General features: G+C 43.1%; 1 protein-coding gene across 1 annotated transcript in view; it reads left to right on the top strand.

The window, feature by feature from the left end:
- The first annotated feature begins 51 nt into the window (after window positions 1-51).
- TEAD4 (TEA domain family member 4) overlaps window positions 52-19,465 on the top strand; it is a 55,128-nt gene continuing 35,714 nt past the window's right edge. The window contains exons 1-2 of the mRNA XM_010015508.1: window positions 52-133; window positions 13,366-13,620. Coding sequence (XP_010013810.1) covers window positions 13,614-13,620 — 7 coding nt within the window. The 5' untranslated portion in view covers window positions 52-133; window positions 13,366-13,613. The remainder of the gene's footprint in view (window positions 134-13,365; window positions 13,621-19,465) is intronic.

Genomic DNA, 19,465 nt, shown 5'->3' with positions numbered 1-19,465 from the left:
GGCGGGAGCGGGGGGCAGGCGCGCAGGAACAGCCGTCGTCTGCTCTTTTGGCAGAAAGTCCTGGAGCAGAAGGAGGAGTTGGAGCCGGTCTCCGCTGCCCCTGCGGAACAACAGACGCTCTCGCCTTGCTCAGGTCAGGACACGCTGTTTCACGATCATCGCTTTCGCGCGGGGCGAAGGGGTGCGGGTGGCTGCGGGAGACGGGGTGAAAACGGGGGTGTTTGGAGCCGGTCATGTGCGACGGAGGAGGCACAGCCATACAAAGGAAGCGATAGGAACATCCTCAATGGAGGCTCCGGCGCGTTCCTCCGTCGGCGAGGGGTTGCCGGCGCTGGGACTTGGGCAACTCGGTCGCCTGTCGCATCGGCTGGGAACTGCTAACGCTTGTAATGGGGAAAAAATAGGTTTCTGCAGCCGTGGTAGAGATGTTCTTGGGATGTGTAGAGAGGAGGATCACTACTACCTGTAATAAATTTTAATGTAAATTATGGAGAAAATCAAACCAACTCATAAGCAAACCCATCCGTGAGGAGGCATGTGGGTTGTTACAGGGCATTTACCAAAGATGGGAAATGCTGTTTTCGCAGAGCAGTTAATTATTCGAAAGTTAGAGCTGAGTTTTGCTGACATGCCTCTGGGAAGGATTTAAATTAAAAACAAAAACCAAACAAACAAAAAAAAGAAACCCACACAAAAAACCCCAACCGAACAAAAAAGCGCCACCAAAACCCAAACAAAAATCTTTCACAAGTAATTTTTCATGTAGATAATTCCGTTTAAACAGTTCCATGCACGGGATGCTAAAGAAGCCTTTTTTTGGAGAAGGGGAATGAGTGTAACTCAGTGTATTTTAAAGATTTCTTTGAGGTACTTTATGGTGAATGGTCATATATGTTAAAGCAAACAAACAAAAAGAAACCACCCAAACAAACCAAAACCAACCACAACTAATTACCGGTTTTTGTTTCACCTGAAGCTACATTCATGCTACTTTCTAACCTGAAGAGTAAAGTTCTGCAAATCCTCCACAAATAAAGAACGCAACATACTTTTCAAATGCAGGGGCTGGGTGGGAGAGGAGGGAAGGAGACTTGGGGATTGGTTTGTGGGTTTTTTTTCTTGTTTCCTATTACTCGGAACAGATCGGCTTCCCCTGGTTTTGATTGAACTTTGCAAAGTGAGCAGAGCATTCGTTCATCTGTCTGTCCATCTGTCTGTGTAGACGTAAGAGGTTTTATTGTTCTACAGAACGAAGTGGGCAGTAGGACATGGCAGAGGGTAACAGGGAGGAATGGAACAAGGGGGATAACAGATTGAGAATATAACAAGTGCTAGGTCGGGGTTGAAGCTTCTGTACTCTCTACCGGTGCAGTTAACACCTTTTGGTCTCGATAGCTTTTTCTCACGACAGAGATGATGACGGAGAACAACCTGGATCATGCTGTAGGGAATACAGAGGCGGTTCTTTACTGGGGCTGTTGGATGCTGAGGGGCTATCTGGTTTTCTTTGGAACTTGTTATAGCAGAACGAAGGGCAGCCAGCCAGGATGCAGTGACCTTACAGGGTTTTCCTAAATCTCAGTCTGGATAGCTCCCTTGACTCGACCATGTGACAAAGTCTATCATCTCTAAACTGGACAGTCGGCTCGTTGTTCGGATCCTCTTGGAGGTGATCTTGGGAGCAATTATTGTGCATGAGAGTGAGCGTTAGAAATTTCTCCACCATCCTGGTTCCTGCTACATTTTTTTTATTTTTAAAATTAATTTTACTGATTGCTTTGAAGTATTTTAGGTTATTGCTGTGATAAGTGTTGTAATGTTAGTGTATTACAGAACGACCGCAGGAAAACTGTGTGAAAATAGTACTGTCAAGCTCCGAAGAGAGAAAGGGCTCCATGGTGCCAAATGTTGCTTGTGATTTAAAATAAAATCACAGTTGCTGTTGGTTTTCTTATTCAGGTATTTGCTTCACAGAATTCGAATACAGTGAGCAGAGTTTTGAGAAGGTTGCTGAAAACTACAGTTTCCAATAGACGCTGCTGGCATCTCTGTGTGGAGCGACATTATGCTCGTTCGCAGCTTTCCTTCCTTAGCATTTTATGACTTTTTCTGATTGTATCTTTCAGTTCTTGGTTCCATCAGAACATAACTCAAGGGGTGGGTCCACAAGACTTCAGGCTGGCTCTGTTGTAGACAGAACCTGTCTGTGCAGCCTCAAACTGTCCAGTTCTGTATTTGTCACACTTCTTGCCTTTGTCACTGGCATGGGTGTTGGCACTTCTGTTTGCTGACCCAGGCCGGGGGGGCTGATCAGCTAGATCTGTTCTCCAGTCCAGTTAATCATGTGGTCACATAAATGCTGGTGTGTTTGGAGCAGCTAGTGCAATGACGAGGGGGTGGGCAGCGGAGAAGAATGGACATTTCCTTGGCAATATTGCCATCTTTTCCCACCTTAAGTAGTTCCTCGGATCATGTCTATAGTTGCTTCTGTGGTAGTGAAATGATTTTCTGTCTTACCCAGCCATGGCTGTATCTTAAGAAAGCAAAAATTCACCGTTACATTTTTTTAGAAGATCTGTTATACTTTCCCTAGAGCTCAGGTTTGTCCGTTTTGCTCATTTGTTGTATGGGGTTTTGTTGCGCCCTTTGTCCTCCGTGCCCTGCCCCTTCCCCAGATGCTGTGCAGTGGATCTTCCAGTAATTTTCTTGGGCAAGTTTTCCATTGCCCGGTGTACTTCATTATCAGATAAGTTCTCTTGCTCTACTGCCTTGGTGTGTATTTCTGTGAAATGATTACTTCTCTCTGCATTTGCTCCTTCTAAGTTCTTACAAGCTACTAAAGAGACTAAACTTAATATTTTTCAACGTCTTGCTCTAGGCCTAACGATTGTTTTTTATACTCTTCAGATTATCTGTGTTCCTTTTGCACAATGAGATCTGATACTCCACATGTTGGAGGTGATTCACCTCTGTTGCCTGGAGTGATACCTGCACACAGGCAGACAAAAGTTACATTGGTCATTCTCTAGGAGCGTTTGCTTTGCAGGCAACTCTCATGTATTCAGCATTCTCACTCTTGCGTGTCTTCAGCTCCTGCTTCTGGAAGGGCTTTTTCCTTCATTTATCTCTGTTTTTTTCATTGTCTATTCAGTTCCTTTGCATTACTATCTCCTCATAGTCTTATTTGTCCCCCTTGCTTCTCTTGTTTATTTTTGAGCTGTCTGAATCCCTTTGAGTTGTTTCTATTCACTGGTGTTTGTAAACTTCATTCTGTATCACCTACAAGTTTCATTAACATTCCCTTTATTCAGTCTTAGGTTTCTAAGATGTCAGAGGAAACTGGACTGGTAGAGATCCCTGCAGCAATCCAGTAGATGCCCCCTGTACCTTTTGGTTCATTGGTATATATAATTACACTTAGGTTTTGAATCTGCTAATTTTCTAATAATATGATCAATACTCTCCAAAGCCAATTTGAAGTAATTTTTCAGCTATGATTTCCTTGGAGAGTAGTAAATGCTGTTCTAAATCTAAACCTATCACATCATGCACTGTATTCCTTTTTGTTCCCCAACTTCATGGAAATTCTGTTCTACTTTGAAGAAGAATCGAGTTTGTCAAGATTCACAGTAGTTTCTGCTCCTCTCTCCAACTTCCGTCTCATGCCTACCACCACGCTAAATAAAAAGCCAACGTGTTTCTTTGTAGAGCCTTGTAAAAAGTCAAGAATTCGCATGCATGGAGCTCATTAAAAGATCTGAGACTAGAGATTAAGAAGAGTTTTGGGGGGATTTGGAGGTGGAAGGTTTGGTTCTTGTGGTTTTTTTGGTTTTGTTTGGTTTGTTTGGAGCTTTTGGGTGATTTGTGTGGTTTTTGGTGGTGGTGTTTGGTTTTAGGTGGGTTTTATTGTTGTTTTTCCTGCCCCTTGGGTCCTCCTTTTTCTGGAGATGATGCAGTCACTCCCCTTTGTTTTTAACACCATATGAATTAGAGTTTTCCTGCTAGGGAGGGGCAGGTTTTCCAGTTCCTGGTGCCACTGGCTGAGTCACTAGCTCTGTTTTTCTGTTCCATTGTAGGCTTATAATTACCTCCTTCTTACCTTCATTAAAGTATGATTGCCAAAGGGTAGGTGTTTTACTTTGCTGTACTTCTGAAACATGAGTGCCAGTGGCTTTCAGAGCCTAGATGCAAGCCTTTGAAGGATCTGCTTTGCTATTGCCAAAGAGAAAATAAATGAGGGTAGTCCTCGAAGTGCCTCCCTTCAGACAGTATGGTAAGCATTAATGACAGATGTCCAGGCAAAGTCTGATCGCTTGCAACAAGGACTACTTTTAACTGAAGGAGGAAAAGTCAGGAGAGCACTGAGTATGTGTATGCTGAAATGGAAAGGAAGGATTTGCTGATGTATCTTAAGTTCATTTTGCTTGATCCTGCTTCTCCGTAGCTGGTCTTTGAAATAAAGCTCACTGATACCAGATTAGCAGGATTTAGAGAAGTTCTCCTGGTTTGGACATCTTAGGGAAAAGATGAGAGAGGTGTAAAAGGGAGGTTTGCGGAAGATTTTCTCCCAAGTACGTTCACTACTCTTTGACTGATTTTGATAAAAATAAATAAAATCCTATTTATTTCCCTGCCCCCGTTTGTTTGTGAAGGATCTACGAGAAGAGAAGAAAATGACTGTGCAGGAGAAACAATGTAAATGGCTGTTTCTATTCACCCAGTGAGCTAACCGAAAAATAGAGAGGCAGCTGTCTTTTTACCACTCTTTTTGGTCACAGGTTTTGTTTGTAAGAACACATTGTAAAAACTGGAATCAAGTCTGTTGTTGGCTGTGTCCCTTTAAGAACCTAGTTTTGCTTGGCTAGCTGCCCTTGTTCTCCTGTAGATTATTCCAGCAGAAGGTATATAACCTGTTGACCTTCCTGGCGAGAAGGGTCTGGAAGGGCAAAGAGATAAATCAGGGGTTTTTTTTTTGCTTTCCTGTAGTATCTGGGGGCCTGTGTTTTTCAGGTTTTGGCATTTCTTTATCTGCTTGTGGGTTGGGGTTGTTCTTGAAATTTACAGGTTCTCATAATCCCTGTATGTTCAGCAGTTTGGATACGACAATATGTTTATGCCACAATTGAGAGGGAAGAGTTCTGAGCTCAAAAATACACTAGTCTGAGTTGAGGATGGCATTAGTGTCTCTTGTGTCAAAGTGGTAGGAGAACTGGTATCTGGCTGAAATGGCTGTAGTCTGTTTGCTAGGATCTCTTAGGTAAAAACAAATCTGGTGGTCTTTCCTCAGCATAAGCCCTCAGGAAGTGATCATCTTAGCTGTAAGCAGTGAATGTTCACCTCGTATGTGTTCTAGGTGGAGCGTGTATTCCAAAACTGAGTTGGAATACCCCAAGAGGGTGAAGCTTGGTTCCATGGTTGTTCTTTACTTAGGCATTTGTTTAGCAAAAGTATCAAACACCTTTAAGCTCCTAACGACTACTAAAATCAAAGCACATGCTTAATTGGCTGATTGGCTTGAGGTCCCATTTTGTATACGTGTTCTGACAGTTTGTGGTTTGCTTTTATCTTGAGGCTTTAGTGAAGGGCTTAGCCCTGGCCAGATAGGTCATGCCCACAACATAGACTGCCTGCAAGCACTGCAGATGCAGGAATCTGACTGTGTTCCCGAGCTGTTGTGGTCAGTGCCTCTATATATGTACTGTTGTAAATCTCTTAGCTCAGGTTCAGCTATTTCTTTCCTTGAAATCTGGCTATGGTTTTGGACTTGAAAGTTTTCACTGCTTTGGATGAGATTTGGAAACATCTGTCTCCTGAGTTCATGTGAAATTTCAGTGTCATGGGAAGCTAAGTATGTCACAGTTCTGAGGTGGGTTTTTTGGGACATCTACCCTTGAGTCCTAGGCAAGAGATTGAGAGATGTCATGAACAGGAGGCGGGATTAGGAAATAAGAATTCAATTTGGATACCATGAAATGGGCATTATGAGTGTCCCAATTTTGTGTTATTGATCGGGAAAGGCTCAAAAGATGCCTGGTTTCCAGACTAAAAACATGAGCCCTTCTGAAGTTACACCACTTGCAATCACAAATCCCCTTTAAAGTTCACCTTTTCTTGTCTTGAAATTCTTGTTTGGATTTTGCCCACAGTCTGATTTTGTCATTGGGTGGTTCACTTGGGTGGTTTACTTTGTGCTCTAGCTTTTTCCACAGGTAAATTGGAGGCTTTTGAGCCTGGTGACATTTTTACAACGACTGACTTTCAGTGGGAGCAAGGCTTTTTTTAGGTTGACATTAATGATTCCCTATCCTTTAATAATTAAGCAAATAATATTCTTTAGAAAAATGCTGTTATTCTGTCTCTAGCTTGGTTTGGTAAGACTGAGGTCGTTTTAATGTCTTAGTGCCTACACCTGTCTATACTTGAAGGGACAGCTGTGATTTAAATGTGTTAGCTGACACTACTGATGGTTCTGTGGAAGAAAAGGGACATGATAACTGGACTTTCTCCTGGTTCATTGCTTTCTAACCAGCTCTGTGCTTGTTCGAATAATGACTCCTGGTGACTGCTGTTGCTAGCACGAGGGTGACCAGCCATTTTCACTCTGCCACAACCTTCTTTGGTTTGGGAAGCTTTGCAACGCATTCCCACATGTGAGATAACGGTGACTCCCCAGGAATTGCACTGTTCCTTTGAGGGCTGGGCCCAGCCACTGTGTGGCTCAGTCCCAGGGCAACCTGGCAGTGTCAATCTCTGCTGCCTTTGCTGGCTTATTTTGCTCTCCCAGCTGAGATGTTGATCACGCAGTGGTCACTTTGTCAGTCCAAGGCCGGTGGCCTTGTGAGGTAACCTGTATGTGGGAGCTGTGCGTGAGTTGCCTGTGGCTCAGGATTGATCCCCAGGTTGGCCACCCGTAGACTAGAGGGAGCAGAACCAGCCTTTGGGTTTTGTTGTTTGGTTGCCTATTTCTTTTCCTCCCCTCCTTAGGGCAGCAGGCTCTGTGTGCTGTTTCCCTTATCACAAATGTGACTGTTTGGATGGTGTGCAAGGCCACACACAGCCTTATCTAATCACGTGCTGTTCGACAGCAGTCTCCAGGGCTCCACTGATAGAAGTTCTCTGCTCTGCTTGTTTTGATTTACATCACTGTGCTGGACACTACATCCTCTCTCTGTTCCAGCCGGAGCTCAGCTACTGCAATAATTTAAGAGTGGTGTTTGGCTTTGCTGAGGAACTCGGGTACCTTTGGAACAGCAGCTGCTGAGGCAGTTTCAGGGCAGCAAGCAGGCGAAGCTTGCTTTTATCTAAGCACTCAGCTGGAGCCCAAGCTTATGTTCAGTATGATCTGGTGCTAGTAGTGTGTGTTTCTTTGTAAACCAGTCAGTGGTGAGGCCTGTAGATGTAATGATTATGTTACCTTGCCCAATACGCACAGGGAAATAAAAGTTCTCTTGTTTTCCTTGCCTAGTGCTGCTGCCTGTAAAGAGCTTTTGCTTCACCTACAGCAAGTAAGACCTTAACTGATTTTATTCAGAGGATTAGGTAGCGTTACTCTGGTGTCCTGGGCGCATAGAGGTATCCATAGAAAACAGACAGCATGGCTTAGGGACTGCAGGAGGGCTGGTGCTGCAAAAGTTGTGTTACCTTCCCAGGTGTAGTTCAGTGCTACTTGGTCTTGCGACAGTTGCATCTTTATTTTGCTTCATAGGGACCCTGTAAACACGTTCCTGACTTCTGTCCTTTTTTGCGTGCAAGCTGTAGCAGACCTTAGTTATTGCTGAATAGCTGCTTCCCACCTTTTCCCTTTCCAGTAAGGTTTTTTCACTTTTCCTGCAGTCTTTGAGTTGCACCACCCCCTTGGAGCTACTCATCTACTGATTGCACTCATTCTTCTCTTTCAGAGGAACTGGGCTATTATTGTAGTGGCCTGTAGAATTTCCCAGACTTCTTCCTTTGGTAAGTTTGAATGCTATCTTCCATCATAATTTGCGCAATAGATTTTGTAGTATTCAGAGTTGTTGCTTTTCTAAACCCAAATCTCTTTGTATGACTGCATTGTGTAAGCTCATTTGTTGGCGTGTTCAGGATGGAAGTAACTGACTGATTGGTGCTGTTTCCAGGTTTTCGTATTGTTATGAACTACTCTAGAGTTGTAGTTTGAGCAGCAGGAGGTCTTCTCTTCTGACCAAAGTCATTCTTTTTTGAAATTCTCTGTTTGGCTGCTGATCATAAATGCAAATGTTGTGGCTCAGTAGTATTACTATAGTGGCAGTATTTGGCTCATGTTACCAAGGTAGTGAATACCAGAATTGTTTGATTTTATTTGCATTGCAATGATATAAAGGAATACCTGTGATGGGAAGCAGTCCCTACCCCCACAGCTTCCAGTTCCATTAAATGAGACCAAGGATAAAGGGACTTTCCTCCTAAAACTTGCTCACAGTGCAGCCAGCTCAGAAGCAGAAGGGGAACCGTTCTGCCAGACTCCACATGGCTGTGCTGGCAAGCGTTCCAGCCTGGGAGGGGTGAGTGAACAGGGATGTCTCTGGCTGGTGTCCCCTGCTCGATTTCAGTTCCAGCAGGAGAGAGGGTGGCTATGGACTGTGGAGAGCCTTTTGGACAGAGCAGCTCTAAGAAAACTGAACAACTGGAGACAGCTGGCTGCAATTTTTCAGATCCTCAGGAAAGTATGATTTTGTGTTGAGCAGCTGCTACAAACGCTTAAGAGGGAGCTGTTACCAACAGTAATGACTGAGGGATTAATATTAGAAAGCAGATGTGTCGGGCCACGGAATCTGTTAAAGATGTGCTCCCTGTCAATGAGACCTCACTGAAGGGCTCTTGGCAGCTGTCTAGCCCTGCAGGATTTCTGAATCTCAATGAGCTACCATGAAAGGAAAGAGGATCGGTGTTGAAATTACCAGCGTCACAACAGTTAAACCGAAGCTGCTGGAGCTGAAAGATCTTTGTGCTTTCTCCATGTTTTTACTTTCCTCTGACCCAAAAGTCTGCTTTGTGAATGACTCATTAAGAGATGGGCCATGGCAGAAAGAACAGGGACCAAGAGTGAATAGGAAGCAGTTATTTGGACAGAGGGAGGAAACGTGAGAAGGAAGTAAAGTTACTGTGGAGTTACAGGAGGTGGAGGTGCTGTGAGGGGCTTGCGTCTTTGATCCTAGGAGAGAATCCATGACTGGACCCCACAAAGAAAGGTAGTTAATCATCTCGGTCAAATAAGAGTAGGATCAGAATAAGAACAACTATAAAGTACAATAACGAGTACAAGAGCCAAGAAGTGGAGTGTGAGTTCAAACTGAGGGAATCTGGAGAGAACAAACACCAAGCCTGGGACCTGTGACAAAACTTCCTGTTATGAGAATGGGACAACATCCTCCAACTCCTCTGATCCTAAGAACTGTGCCTGGCGAGGAGATTCAGATGGGGACGGAATTGTATGAGCATGCCTGGGAACTGGGATGTCTGTTTAGTGATTTCAAAATCAAATTCCCTCCACATCAGAAGAAAACTTGTTGATTGCAAGCTCTTCCACAGGCAGAACTTAGATTTTTTTACAAGTACTAGAAAATTTAGTGATAGTAGAATGCTCAGCAATACAAATCACCATTAAATTTACCTGTTGGTAAAGCTGTTGGTGTATACTTAGTATTGATTGAATGGGAAACCAGAAGCAAACTGAAAGCTAGATGCTAACTGAAACATTTGTATTATGTTAAAATAGTTAGTAATGAATATTATTCAAACCTTCCTTATAAATAACACCGTCAGTATTAGCATGTTTTTGAAAAATGCTGGTTTTAACCAGATTTCTTTTTCAAAGGAAGGTGATTCCACTGATGCTTTTTCAATTTGCCATACTAATAAAGCCATTTACCATAGAGTTTAGCCCTTAGCTTCTCTACAGTTTGCTTTGCTTAGTTTAATAAATAGCCACTTTGGCTACTAGTGAGTTCAGAGTTCAGATCAACCGTGCAGGAAATGGAAGGCCTGAAGTGTTCAGCCAACAGAGACCCACAGACCAGGTAGTGACGACCAGTCTGTACAATTCCTCTTTTCTCTTCATCCAGCAAGAGTAGCTTTAGTGCCAAGAAGGGAAAGAAGAATTGGGCCATGACAGCATATATCAGTGCGTGCTGCCCTAGCTGTAGCTTGGGATAGGACTAGCATTGCTCGTCAAGGCACAAAAAGTAAGAAGCATTAAAAAAAAAAAAGAAAAAGGTATTTAGTCACTTGAAGATTTGTACAGTTTCTTCTTTCATGGCTCTTATGTTCCACATCACCCTTGATTTAAATCAATGTGAGATGTACCTCACATATTCTGTCTCTCCCCTGAATATACAAGTGACATCTGCTTAAGTTGTTGCAACTTCTCTTTAATGTTTGGAGAAGGGGGTCTTGGGAGTTGACACTGAACTGAATACAGCATGTTTCCTCTCCGCTTATTCTGAAGCTTGGATCAGAAAGGACCCAGAGTTTCCTTTGTCTCTGAAGGTGCTTGGTGCAGATGTGAAGCCTTGTAAAATGTGACCAGGCACCGAGTTTAGGACTGGAGAGGAAAGGGGATAGTTATACTTCAGATAGATTTGCTTTGTTTCCAATGTAAGTATACCATATTTAAATCATCTGCTAGGTTCTTCTGTGTTGGCACAGACATTAAGGAGATGAAAATAACTGGAATTAAAATAGGTGCTTTTTATGGTTATGATGGCTATACATTCCCTAGGAGATGGCACTGTCTATGTGAATGCATTGCTAGGGGATTTATCCTGATAGCTGAGGTTGTAGCTTCCGGTGACCCTGACTTCAGGAGCCATACAGTTGAGCAGTTACAGATGTTTTCGCTTGGTGAGGAGCCTGCTGACTGTTAAGATACTCACAGCTCCAAATGCAGGTAGCACGGTGAATACCTTGCTGTCACACTTTAGATTTCTTTCTGAACTCCTCCATTTCTCAGCCTGTCAACCTCACTTAAAATTAGTCTGTGCCTTGTATTTGCGGCAATTTTAATGTGCGTTGAATAGAGAGGGTCTTGACAGCCTCCAGGGCTAAGGATGCTAGGAAAAATACCAAAAGAACGGCTATAACAAATAGCTTCCGTTTCTCCATCAGAGTACCCCTGTGAAAAGCTTACTCCTCTGCACCAATTCCCAAGCAAGACAATCTCTTGAATCTCTAGTAAATTTTCATTGAGCGCCTGCCATTGAAAGGGGATGTATTGGTGATAGATGCTTGGTGAAGGAAGCAACTGTGACTGTTCATTTCAGGGGTCTCTTAAAGTCACACTGCATGCTTTGGTGCCATTTACTGTGTGCTTGGGATGTCTGTCTTGGTCGTGTGAGTTCCCCTTTCTGCCCCCTTCACCTCTCACTTTACTCTTTCTTCCCATGTTCATTAGAACTCTGAAAATGTATAGCATGGCGAAAGAGCACTGAAATAATTTAATGTGGGGGCTGAAATGGATGGATGGACAGTGGTAGACCATTCCAGTGGTTCATGTGTTCAAAACCTTATCACAGGAAATAACCTGTATACTTGGTTTTCTAAATGTATATGTGAAGCGCTTGTTAAAATGTTGCACCATGGTGTAAGAAGTATACTGTGTCTAGAAATTACTGAAATGATCAATATTGTCTTCTTTCCTGAGTTTTTGGTGGATGTATAAAGTAGGTATCTGGTGCTGTCCAAAGTAATCAAGGAGCAGCAAAACCGACAGCCAGTGTTGTCAACTCTTTACAACATCAGCTTTTGGAATGATAAAATTCTTAATAATTATAGCTTTTATTAAAAAAACCCCCAAACTCATTTTTATGGTCTTGAAGAAGATTTTGTAAACATGAAATCCAAAGAGAGATGTAAAAAGGAGTGTATGATGTAAGGGTTTTTTGAAGTTAATGTCAGAAAAGTTTCTGGAGCCATGAGCCCGGAATTGTTGGGCTGACAAGGTTGACTGAATGGACCCGCTTTTCCCATTTGCCAATAACAGCACAGGTTTTGTTCTGGCTAGTTTTTTACATAGACCGTGACCAAATTTCTCTTCTGTCCTCCTTTACATTATCACTGTGGTATTTCTGAGTTAGTCTGACTTGGCATGTCAGAGCTCTCTCTTTACCTTTGTTCAGCACAGGTTAGATGGTTCTGTTCCTCTTGCAAAAACCAAACATAAATCCTTATTCTGATTTTCTTGCTACTCAGCTCAATGTGGTGATTTTCAGGGAAGTTTTGAACTCTTTTATTTAACTGCATTCTCAAATGGTGGCTTGTGACAATTCATTGCAGCTCAGATAACAGAACTATTAAAAAGGTAAATTAACAGCTTTGAGATTAAGGCAGGGGAATGATCCATGTCTTTAAAGCCCTTAGTCTTCTGTATAGTTTACTGGGAGTATCTGTATAGTCTGAAGGCCGTACAGACTTTCTGAATGAGTGTTTTAGCAGCTCCACTCAGTGACTTCACCCTGTGCTTTAGGAGTTTGAGTAGACTATAATTTATTGTAGTTTTCAAGAGCTAGCAGCTGCCTCCTTAGGTTCAATAAGAAAACAGTTTCTGCTCCTGCCCAGTGGCAAATCTAATAGCCTGAGACTGGTAAAGCATGAGGGAGCAGAGAGCACTGAGAACTGAAGGAATTTGCCCAAGGTCGATTTGAGGATGAGCAGTAAAAACAAGCTAAGCACTTAGAATTCTTGACTTGCAACCTAGTGCCTTTATCCTTTTACTCATGGTGCCTTCTGCTCCTGCCAGGATGTAGTGCTGAGATTTGGGAGAGATTGCATTAAACTGTCTGGCTCGAGAAATTGTTCTTTTGAAGTGCAGCTGATCCTAGAGAAGAAATGTCAGTGTTAAAAATGACACCGACTGCTAACTCTGATCCAGTGAAACAGTATCTGAGAAAATTTGAGTGCTCGGTGATGACTAGATAATTCATCACTGCTTTATTTTGTATAGTCTTTCAAGCAGACTGAATCCCTGTGTGCATGCTTCAGAAAGTTAAATAACAGTTGCACAGATAATGGCAGCAGAGGGAGAATGAAATCAGGAGACGGAGACACAGGCAAGAAGACATAGTGTCTGAGAATTGGGAAGTGATGTTTAGTGAACCAAAGGGGTATGGGAGCAGGCTGTTTTTTAAGCAGGATTTATAGAGAAGGTTTTCATCTCAGCATAAAGAGAAATCAAGCATGGGATTGCATTACCGTTTAAGGTAAACTTGAAGTAAAAACCCTCCTCACAGAGGTTTTTAAACTTTGTTTTCTTTAGTATTTCCTCTTTTTTTTATTTTTTATTTATTTCTTTTTTTCCCCCCTAGAGAAGAGAATTTCTAACTAACAGATGGGATGTGTTTGTCATCACAGGTTCTGAGTCTGCTTCTCCGTGTCGCACCTTGGAGTTTCTAGCTGGCACCATTACCTCCAACGAGTGGAGTTCTCCCACCTCCCCTGAGGGGAGCAACGACTCAGGGGGCAGTGAGGCCTTGGACAAACCTATTGACAATGACGCTGAGGGTGTGTGGAGCCCGGACATTGAGCAGAGCTTCCAGGAAGCGCTAGCCATCTACCCACCATGTGGACGGCGGAAGATTATCTTGTCAGACGAAGGCAAGATGTATGGTAAGGAGATAGGACATGTCACAACGCTCGAGGCAGCGTGCCCTGTGCAAGCCACTTGCTTTGCACCAAATGATGTTCTGAATGAACTCTTCTCTCTCAGGCATTTTTAAGTTCATGTGACTGGTCACTTCAAGTTGTATTAGGAAAATTAGTGAAGATTTTAACAGTTGCAGATCAGAAGGAATTATAGGTGTCTTTTTCAGGGGACTATCAGTAAAGCATATCCTAGAGTTGGGTGTGCTACTGAACTAATCTTTGGATAGTAATGGCTTAGTGTTGTGACTAAGTCTCTCTTTTATGGTATCTCTCACTGCTGTCTCCAATATTTTTGTCATCCTGACAGGTAAAGTTCTGCATCTCTGGTGCTAAAGGGCAGAAGTTCAGCCCCTGAACCCCTGAAAGGCTTTGCTGGTGGTGTGCAAACACCATTTCGTTAACCAGCTGTGCTTTTCAGATCTTAAGAAGGGCAGAAAACAGATCTCTCTGGCTGCTCCCTTTCATTGTAGTTTGCCTTGTAGCCCTGACATGAATGTCTTTGACCTATAGGTTCTTTCTCAGCTAGCTAGATAACTAGCCCTGAATTGAATGTAGAGACATGCTGGCTTGCAGCTGCAGCAGAAGTCAACTTTTTAGGTGGTAGATGTGGTTTTTGAATGGGATTTTTGACCTATTCCACAGTTAAAATTTCATTCTTGATTTTTGTCCACAGAAAAGCTGATCTGAGCTGGATTGTCTAGTTCAGCATTGGAATAAGCTACCTTGTACTTCTGTGACTAAAAAGCACACCAAAGGCTGAGAGTGCGCAATATTTGGTTAAAAGTCCCAAGGTGTCAAAACCGTTTCTCAAAGCACTAGCAAATATATGGAAGGCAGCCCTCTCCTTACCGAGTCAGTGCTCAGTTTTGTTTTCTTCCTTTACCCTGGAATCTGTGTGTCTATGCAGGCCTCATCATGGGAGCACCATGCCCTGAAGCTTCAGATGGAGCACTTCACAAGTCATTCTGCAGGTTTCTGTCCACCCCTAGAGCCATTGTTCACTGAGCTGGTGAACAGATTGCTCTCACTGTGGGGGCATGGGTGAGGTCTCGTTTACAGAGCCTTATCTAGGAGGCATGGTTTTACTGGGTACACACATCGTTGTGTCTGAACACAGCCATATATGTTGACTAAGGCAGATCACCCTGAGGCTCAGCAGTTGTCAATACTCTTATGTAGACATCAATTCCTGCTCTGTGCCGGCACAAACATTTTTGAGGTTGTGCTGTGGAACCGACCAAGGAACTGATCCAGCTAGAAAGGGGGGAAAAAAGTGAACTTAATTTTGGATAAGCTGCCTGATTTGTTTCACTGCACAACTGCTTGTGCCAGTGCTTAGGGAAGGGATGAGGAAAACGGGAATGAGCAGCCTTGTTTGACGTGAGGGTAGGACTGCTTCTTTCGGAAGCAATGTTTGCTTTAAAATGTTACTCAAACTCATTTATTACTTGAAAATTATCTCCATGGTTACTAGGCATAGATTGGTGAATGCTCCTTGCTGCTGTAAGTTTGCAGAACTAGTTTGCTGCACTAACTTTCACAACAGGTGACGTTTAAAATTACTGGTGGAAAATGACCGTTGTGTTTTAAGACTGGCTTAATTTACTGATCATTCTGCACAGTCCCTGAAAAACTTCAGCTTTGGAGCGAATGTTCGGAGCAAAGAGTGAAATGGGCCAGAAGGATTTCGGTGACAGAGCGAGAGCAGAAGTAGAAATCAGAGTAGAATGGACTGCAGGAAGCAGCAAGGCTGGTGCCTCACCCAGCGCGGCCTGGCGTGCAGTGGGGGTCTCTAGGTGGCTGGGCTGGCACGCTGCGGGAGCAAACCACCCGCTTGCAGTCCGAGAGGTTGGGGCTGGGCTCTGGACGAAGCGAACAGCTTTTGGGCGGGCCCTCCCCCGCAGCCCCGAACGGGCAGTGTCCCTGCTTGCCTTCGGTGCACCTGTTCCCACCATGGGCGCTCCGTTCTGCGTGCTCCTCGCACAACCCAGGGCACTGATTTAGACCCTCCTTTGCTTACTAGACTCCAGGATTCGTGCCAAGGAAGCAGGGCCCGGCCTGGGGTCTATAGAAAGATATGACCAGGCAGGGAGAATAAATATAGTCCCTGATTTCATCTTGACCGCTTAGGAGCCAGCTCACGAACAGGACAGGCTCTGCGTGGAGCTGGCCCTGCCCCCGGGGCACAGTTGTTTGGCTGTCCCGTGACTGAGTTGCAGAGTTCACTGCACCAAGGGTTTGAGGTGTTGCACGGAAACGTCTGTGCCCCTTTCCCTTGACAAGAGTTGGAGCATTTCACTGTTCCCCACTGATGCCTTTCCTGCTTTCTTATCTTTCACTGTATTTTCCCTCCTAGATGTATTCCATTGCTGGAAACAGCATCCTGATATTGAATAAGCTCGTTACACAGTACTGCTCTCACTGTCCTCTCCAGCAGTCTCTGCTTACCACCTACTTAAGGCATGAAAAGCTGTCTCGTCTGATATGGGATGCTGTATTTTCTCGTAATCATTGTGTTGACATTAGAAGCGATGAGGCTGGTATCTCTTGGCATTTTCAGTACTGGTCTAGAGAAGGAAGAGGGGAAGAGCTTAGTACCTCTGTATGATTTGCATGGAGATGGTAAATAGAGCAGGTTTCCCAACACTCCTGAGGACAGAGAAATAAAAAATAGTAACCAGCAAAGTGAATACTTACTCTGACCAAACCTTGCTGGGGCCTTGATTTACAAGTGAGGAAGTAAGAGCTTGGAAGAAATGAGCTACTGCCTTAGCTGTCCGGCATTGCCTTTCACTGCACAAATGCCTGGCGTGGAGCACCTTTCCTGTGAGAGGAGCTAGAACCGGCGGCTCTGTGTTAGGTTGCTGTTCTGTGGGAGGCAGTAGTTTAGCAACTGTACAGATAGTTCAGCCATTTCTGTGCTGAGCAGGGGGGGCAGACAGCTGGTGGCAGTCATCTATCTCCCAGGCTGGTACCATCTGTTTGTGAGTCAAAGCCCTGACACAGCTCAATGGAAATACTTCAAGACGTCCAAAGCTCTGAGGCTGAGTGATAGAAGAAGGATAGTTAACCGTGTTAAAACCTGGAGCAGTCGGTGCACTGCAGAGGCTTGAGCTTGCAACATGAATTGAGCTGGCAAAAAAGGCCAAACTGATGCCAAAAGCTACCGTGCCTCCCACCCCCGTTGTGAAGTGACTAGGTAAATTTGCAGGATATTGCTTTTGTCTCGGAGGGATGTGTTATCAGGTAATGTTTTCCATGACCTCAAATAGTAACTAGAAGGAAAACTGGAAATCAACAAAATAAACCCGAGGAAGCGCTGCCTGTCCCAGTTCATAAACACTTCTCCTTGAGGGGTGGGAGGAGCATGGCAGCTATTACAAATATTAAAATCTTCAAGGTGTCAGTCTTCACATGCTTTATGGTAGATCTACTTTAGCATCTCACCTAATGTTGTTTCAATCAAAGCAACTGAAACATGCTGAGAATGTGCTCAGTTGACACTGACCTGGCTGGCCCAGCTAATTGCAAAATTTGGATTTCAGCTGTGATATCCCTTAGAGAGACACTTCTACAGTTCCTATCTTTTCCATTAGTGTGACCTAGTGAACCACAGAACAGCCCTTTTTTATCCCACAGTTTTGGTAACAAAATTGGATATCCCATTTTAAACACCAGAAGACAAATGAAACTTCGATTCATTGGCAGTTGGTCAGGATGCAGACTTTTCCCTTCTCTCTTTTCCTAGTGTTAAGTGTGATGTTGTTGGGCTTGCTCAATAACAAGGTTTTATTTCACTGAGTCAGCTTTTAACTTTGCTTTTGTGTGGTTCTGATCCTTTGCTGTTGACTAGATGAAGGCTGGTTTCTGGAGACATTTGCAGCAGGTTAAACTTCTGCTGGAGTATGTACAGCTGTCCTTCCATCTCCTTTGTAAGCTGAGGTTAGGGTTCTTCAAGTTAAACTGTTTCTTCAAGTTTAACTGGTGTTTTCTCCATGCAAACATAAAAAGAAATATTTTTCCATGAGTTCCAAGCAATTCCTGAATATTGAGGAATTTATCACTTTTTGAAACGCTAACCAGCCAGGAAACTACTTGCTATTGCAGTTAATAGAATTAATTAGTAGTGACTGTGGCATCTTCCCTTAACATGCTTAGTACTGAACAGAAACATAATTAGCAGTTTCGTTGTGTTACATGTTTACTAAATTATATGACTATTTTGGGGGGCTTTATTCTGTTGTTTCAACAAAGGACACATACTTCTTTTTTCTTGTCCCTTTTGATTTTTTTAGGAGCTTTGTAGTCCTGTTCTTATCTGTCAGGCTTAAACCCAAGCGGGTTGTGTAGGGATTGTATTTTTCTCACTGTATGTATCTGCAGCCACAGAGCTTTCATCATGTTCAAGTAACTTCCTTCATTAGCTACATTGCATTACCCTTTTGGCTCTTCCTCTGACTTTTTGGTTTCTAAATTTCAAACATGTAGTAATTGTCCAAGATAGACTTGCTCTGTAGCTCTGATTTTTTTGTTGGGTTTTTCTTTCTTCGCATTGGAACTAGCACCCAGTTTAGTTGATTTCCAGTTAGTAAGCCAGCTTTATGTTTATAGCTGTATCCAAGCATCTGCCTTGTATGAGAGACTGTTTCAATTTCATTTGTCAGCATGTTCCCTTGTTGTAAGTTGTTGTTTTGCTTCTGCTGTGCTTCTGGATAACTTTACACATTTCCAGTGGTTTTCTGGAAAGTTTAGTAAAAAAGCCTTAGTGGCTTTTTTTTACATTTTTTAAAAAAACACTCTGTTCTTTCACAATTGGATCCAAATATTTCCAGTTGCTAATCTGCTCTTAAACATACAAATTGGCAATTTATATTTAAAATTTCAGATTGAATTCAAAACCTGGGAACAAAATCAGACATGGAAAGTGAAAATTAACAGTGTCCACTGGATTGGGTTCCTTTTTTTCTTTAAACTAAGTGTAAAGCTCTCTTCTGCTCAGGTTTTTGTGAACACTTTACCAGAAAAATCTCAGAAACATAGAGTGAGTTCTGAGAAGAGTAACAAGCATACCAGACTTAACATTGAGCTCTGGGAGTTGAGGGGACTGATTTAGGATGAAAGATTAAAGTAGCTAAATATACATAGCTTGGCTAAGCGATGACTGAAAGGTGGAGGGTGGGGGGACACATAATAACAGTCTAAAAATATTTGGAGGGTGTTAACATTTAAGAGGGAGAGGGATTTTATGTAGAACATGTGAGCATGACTAGGATTAATGGGGGAGAAAGAAGGAATATAGGCTGGTTATCAGAAGAAGCTTCGTGACAGCATGGTGCTCAATGCTGAGGGATCTCTCTTCTATAAGGATTTAGAATGGAAATGCTGTTGGGACTTTTAAAATTGTATCAGACAGAACTATAAGGAATGTTTGGAAAAGTAGTCCCAAGGAACGGTGCATGTGTTATGTGTGTTTTGTGTAAGAGGTGCGTTCTAGTTCGGATGTACTATGGTTTTACACAGGAAACGGAGAACACGGGGCATTAGGTGGTGACCAAATATGGCATTTCACTGTAAATATCTGAAAATCTTTCCAAAATTGTTAATATTAGGATTTTTACTATCTGTGAGTTTGTGACATGCATAAATTTATTCAACTGATGGACACAGAGGCCTTTTCTTAGGTCTGAAACAGGAAGAGCAAACTTTAGGATAGATACTAGGAGTGTTTTCTCAGTGTTTGCCTTCTGTTGGTTAGTGAGACATTGGGTAGAGAAGGGTGATAGCATTTCTCAAGCAAGGGGGTGCACAT

This window comes from Nestor notabilis, unplaced genomic scaffold (genome assembly GCF_000696875.1).
Source record: "Nestor notabilis isolate BGI_N333 unplaced genomic scaffold, ASM69687v1 scaffold10605, whole genome shotgun sequence".
Taxonomy (NCBI): domain Eukaryota; kingdom Metazoa; phylum Chordata; class Aves; order Psittaciformes; family Psittacidae; genus Nestor; species Nestor notabilis.
This window is presented reverse-complemented; position numbering and strand designations above follow the sequence as displayed.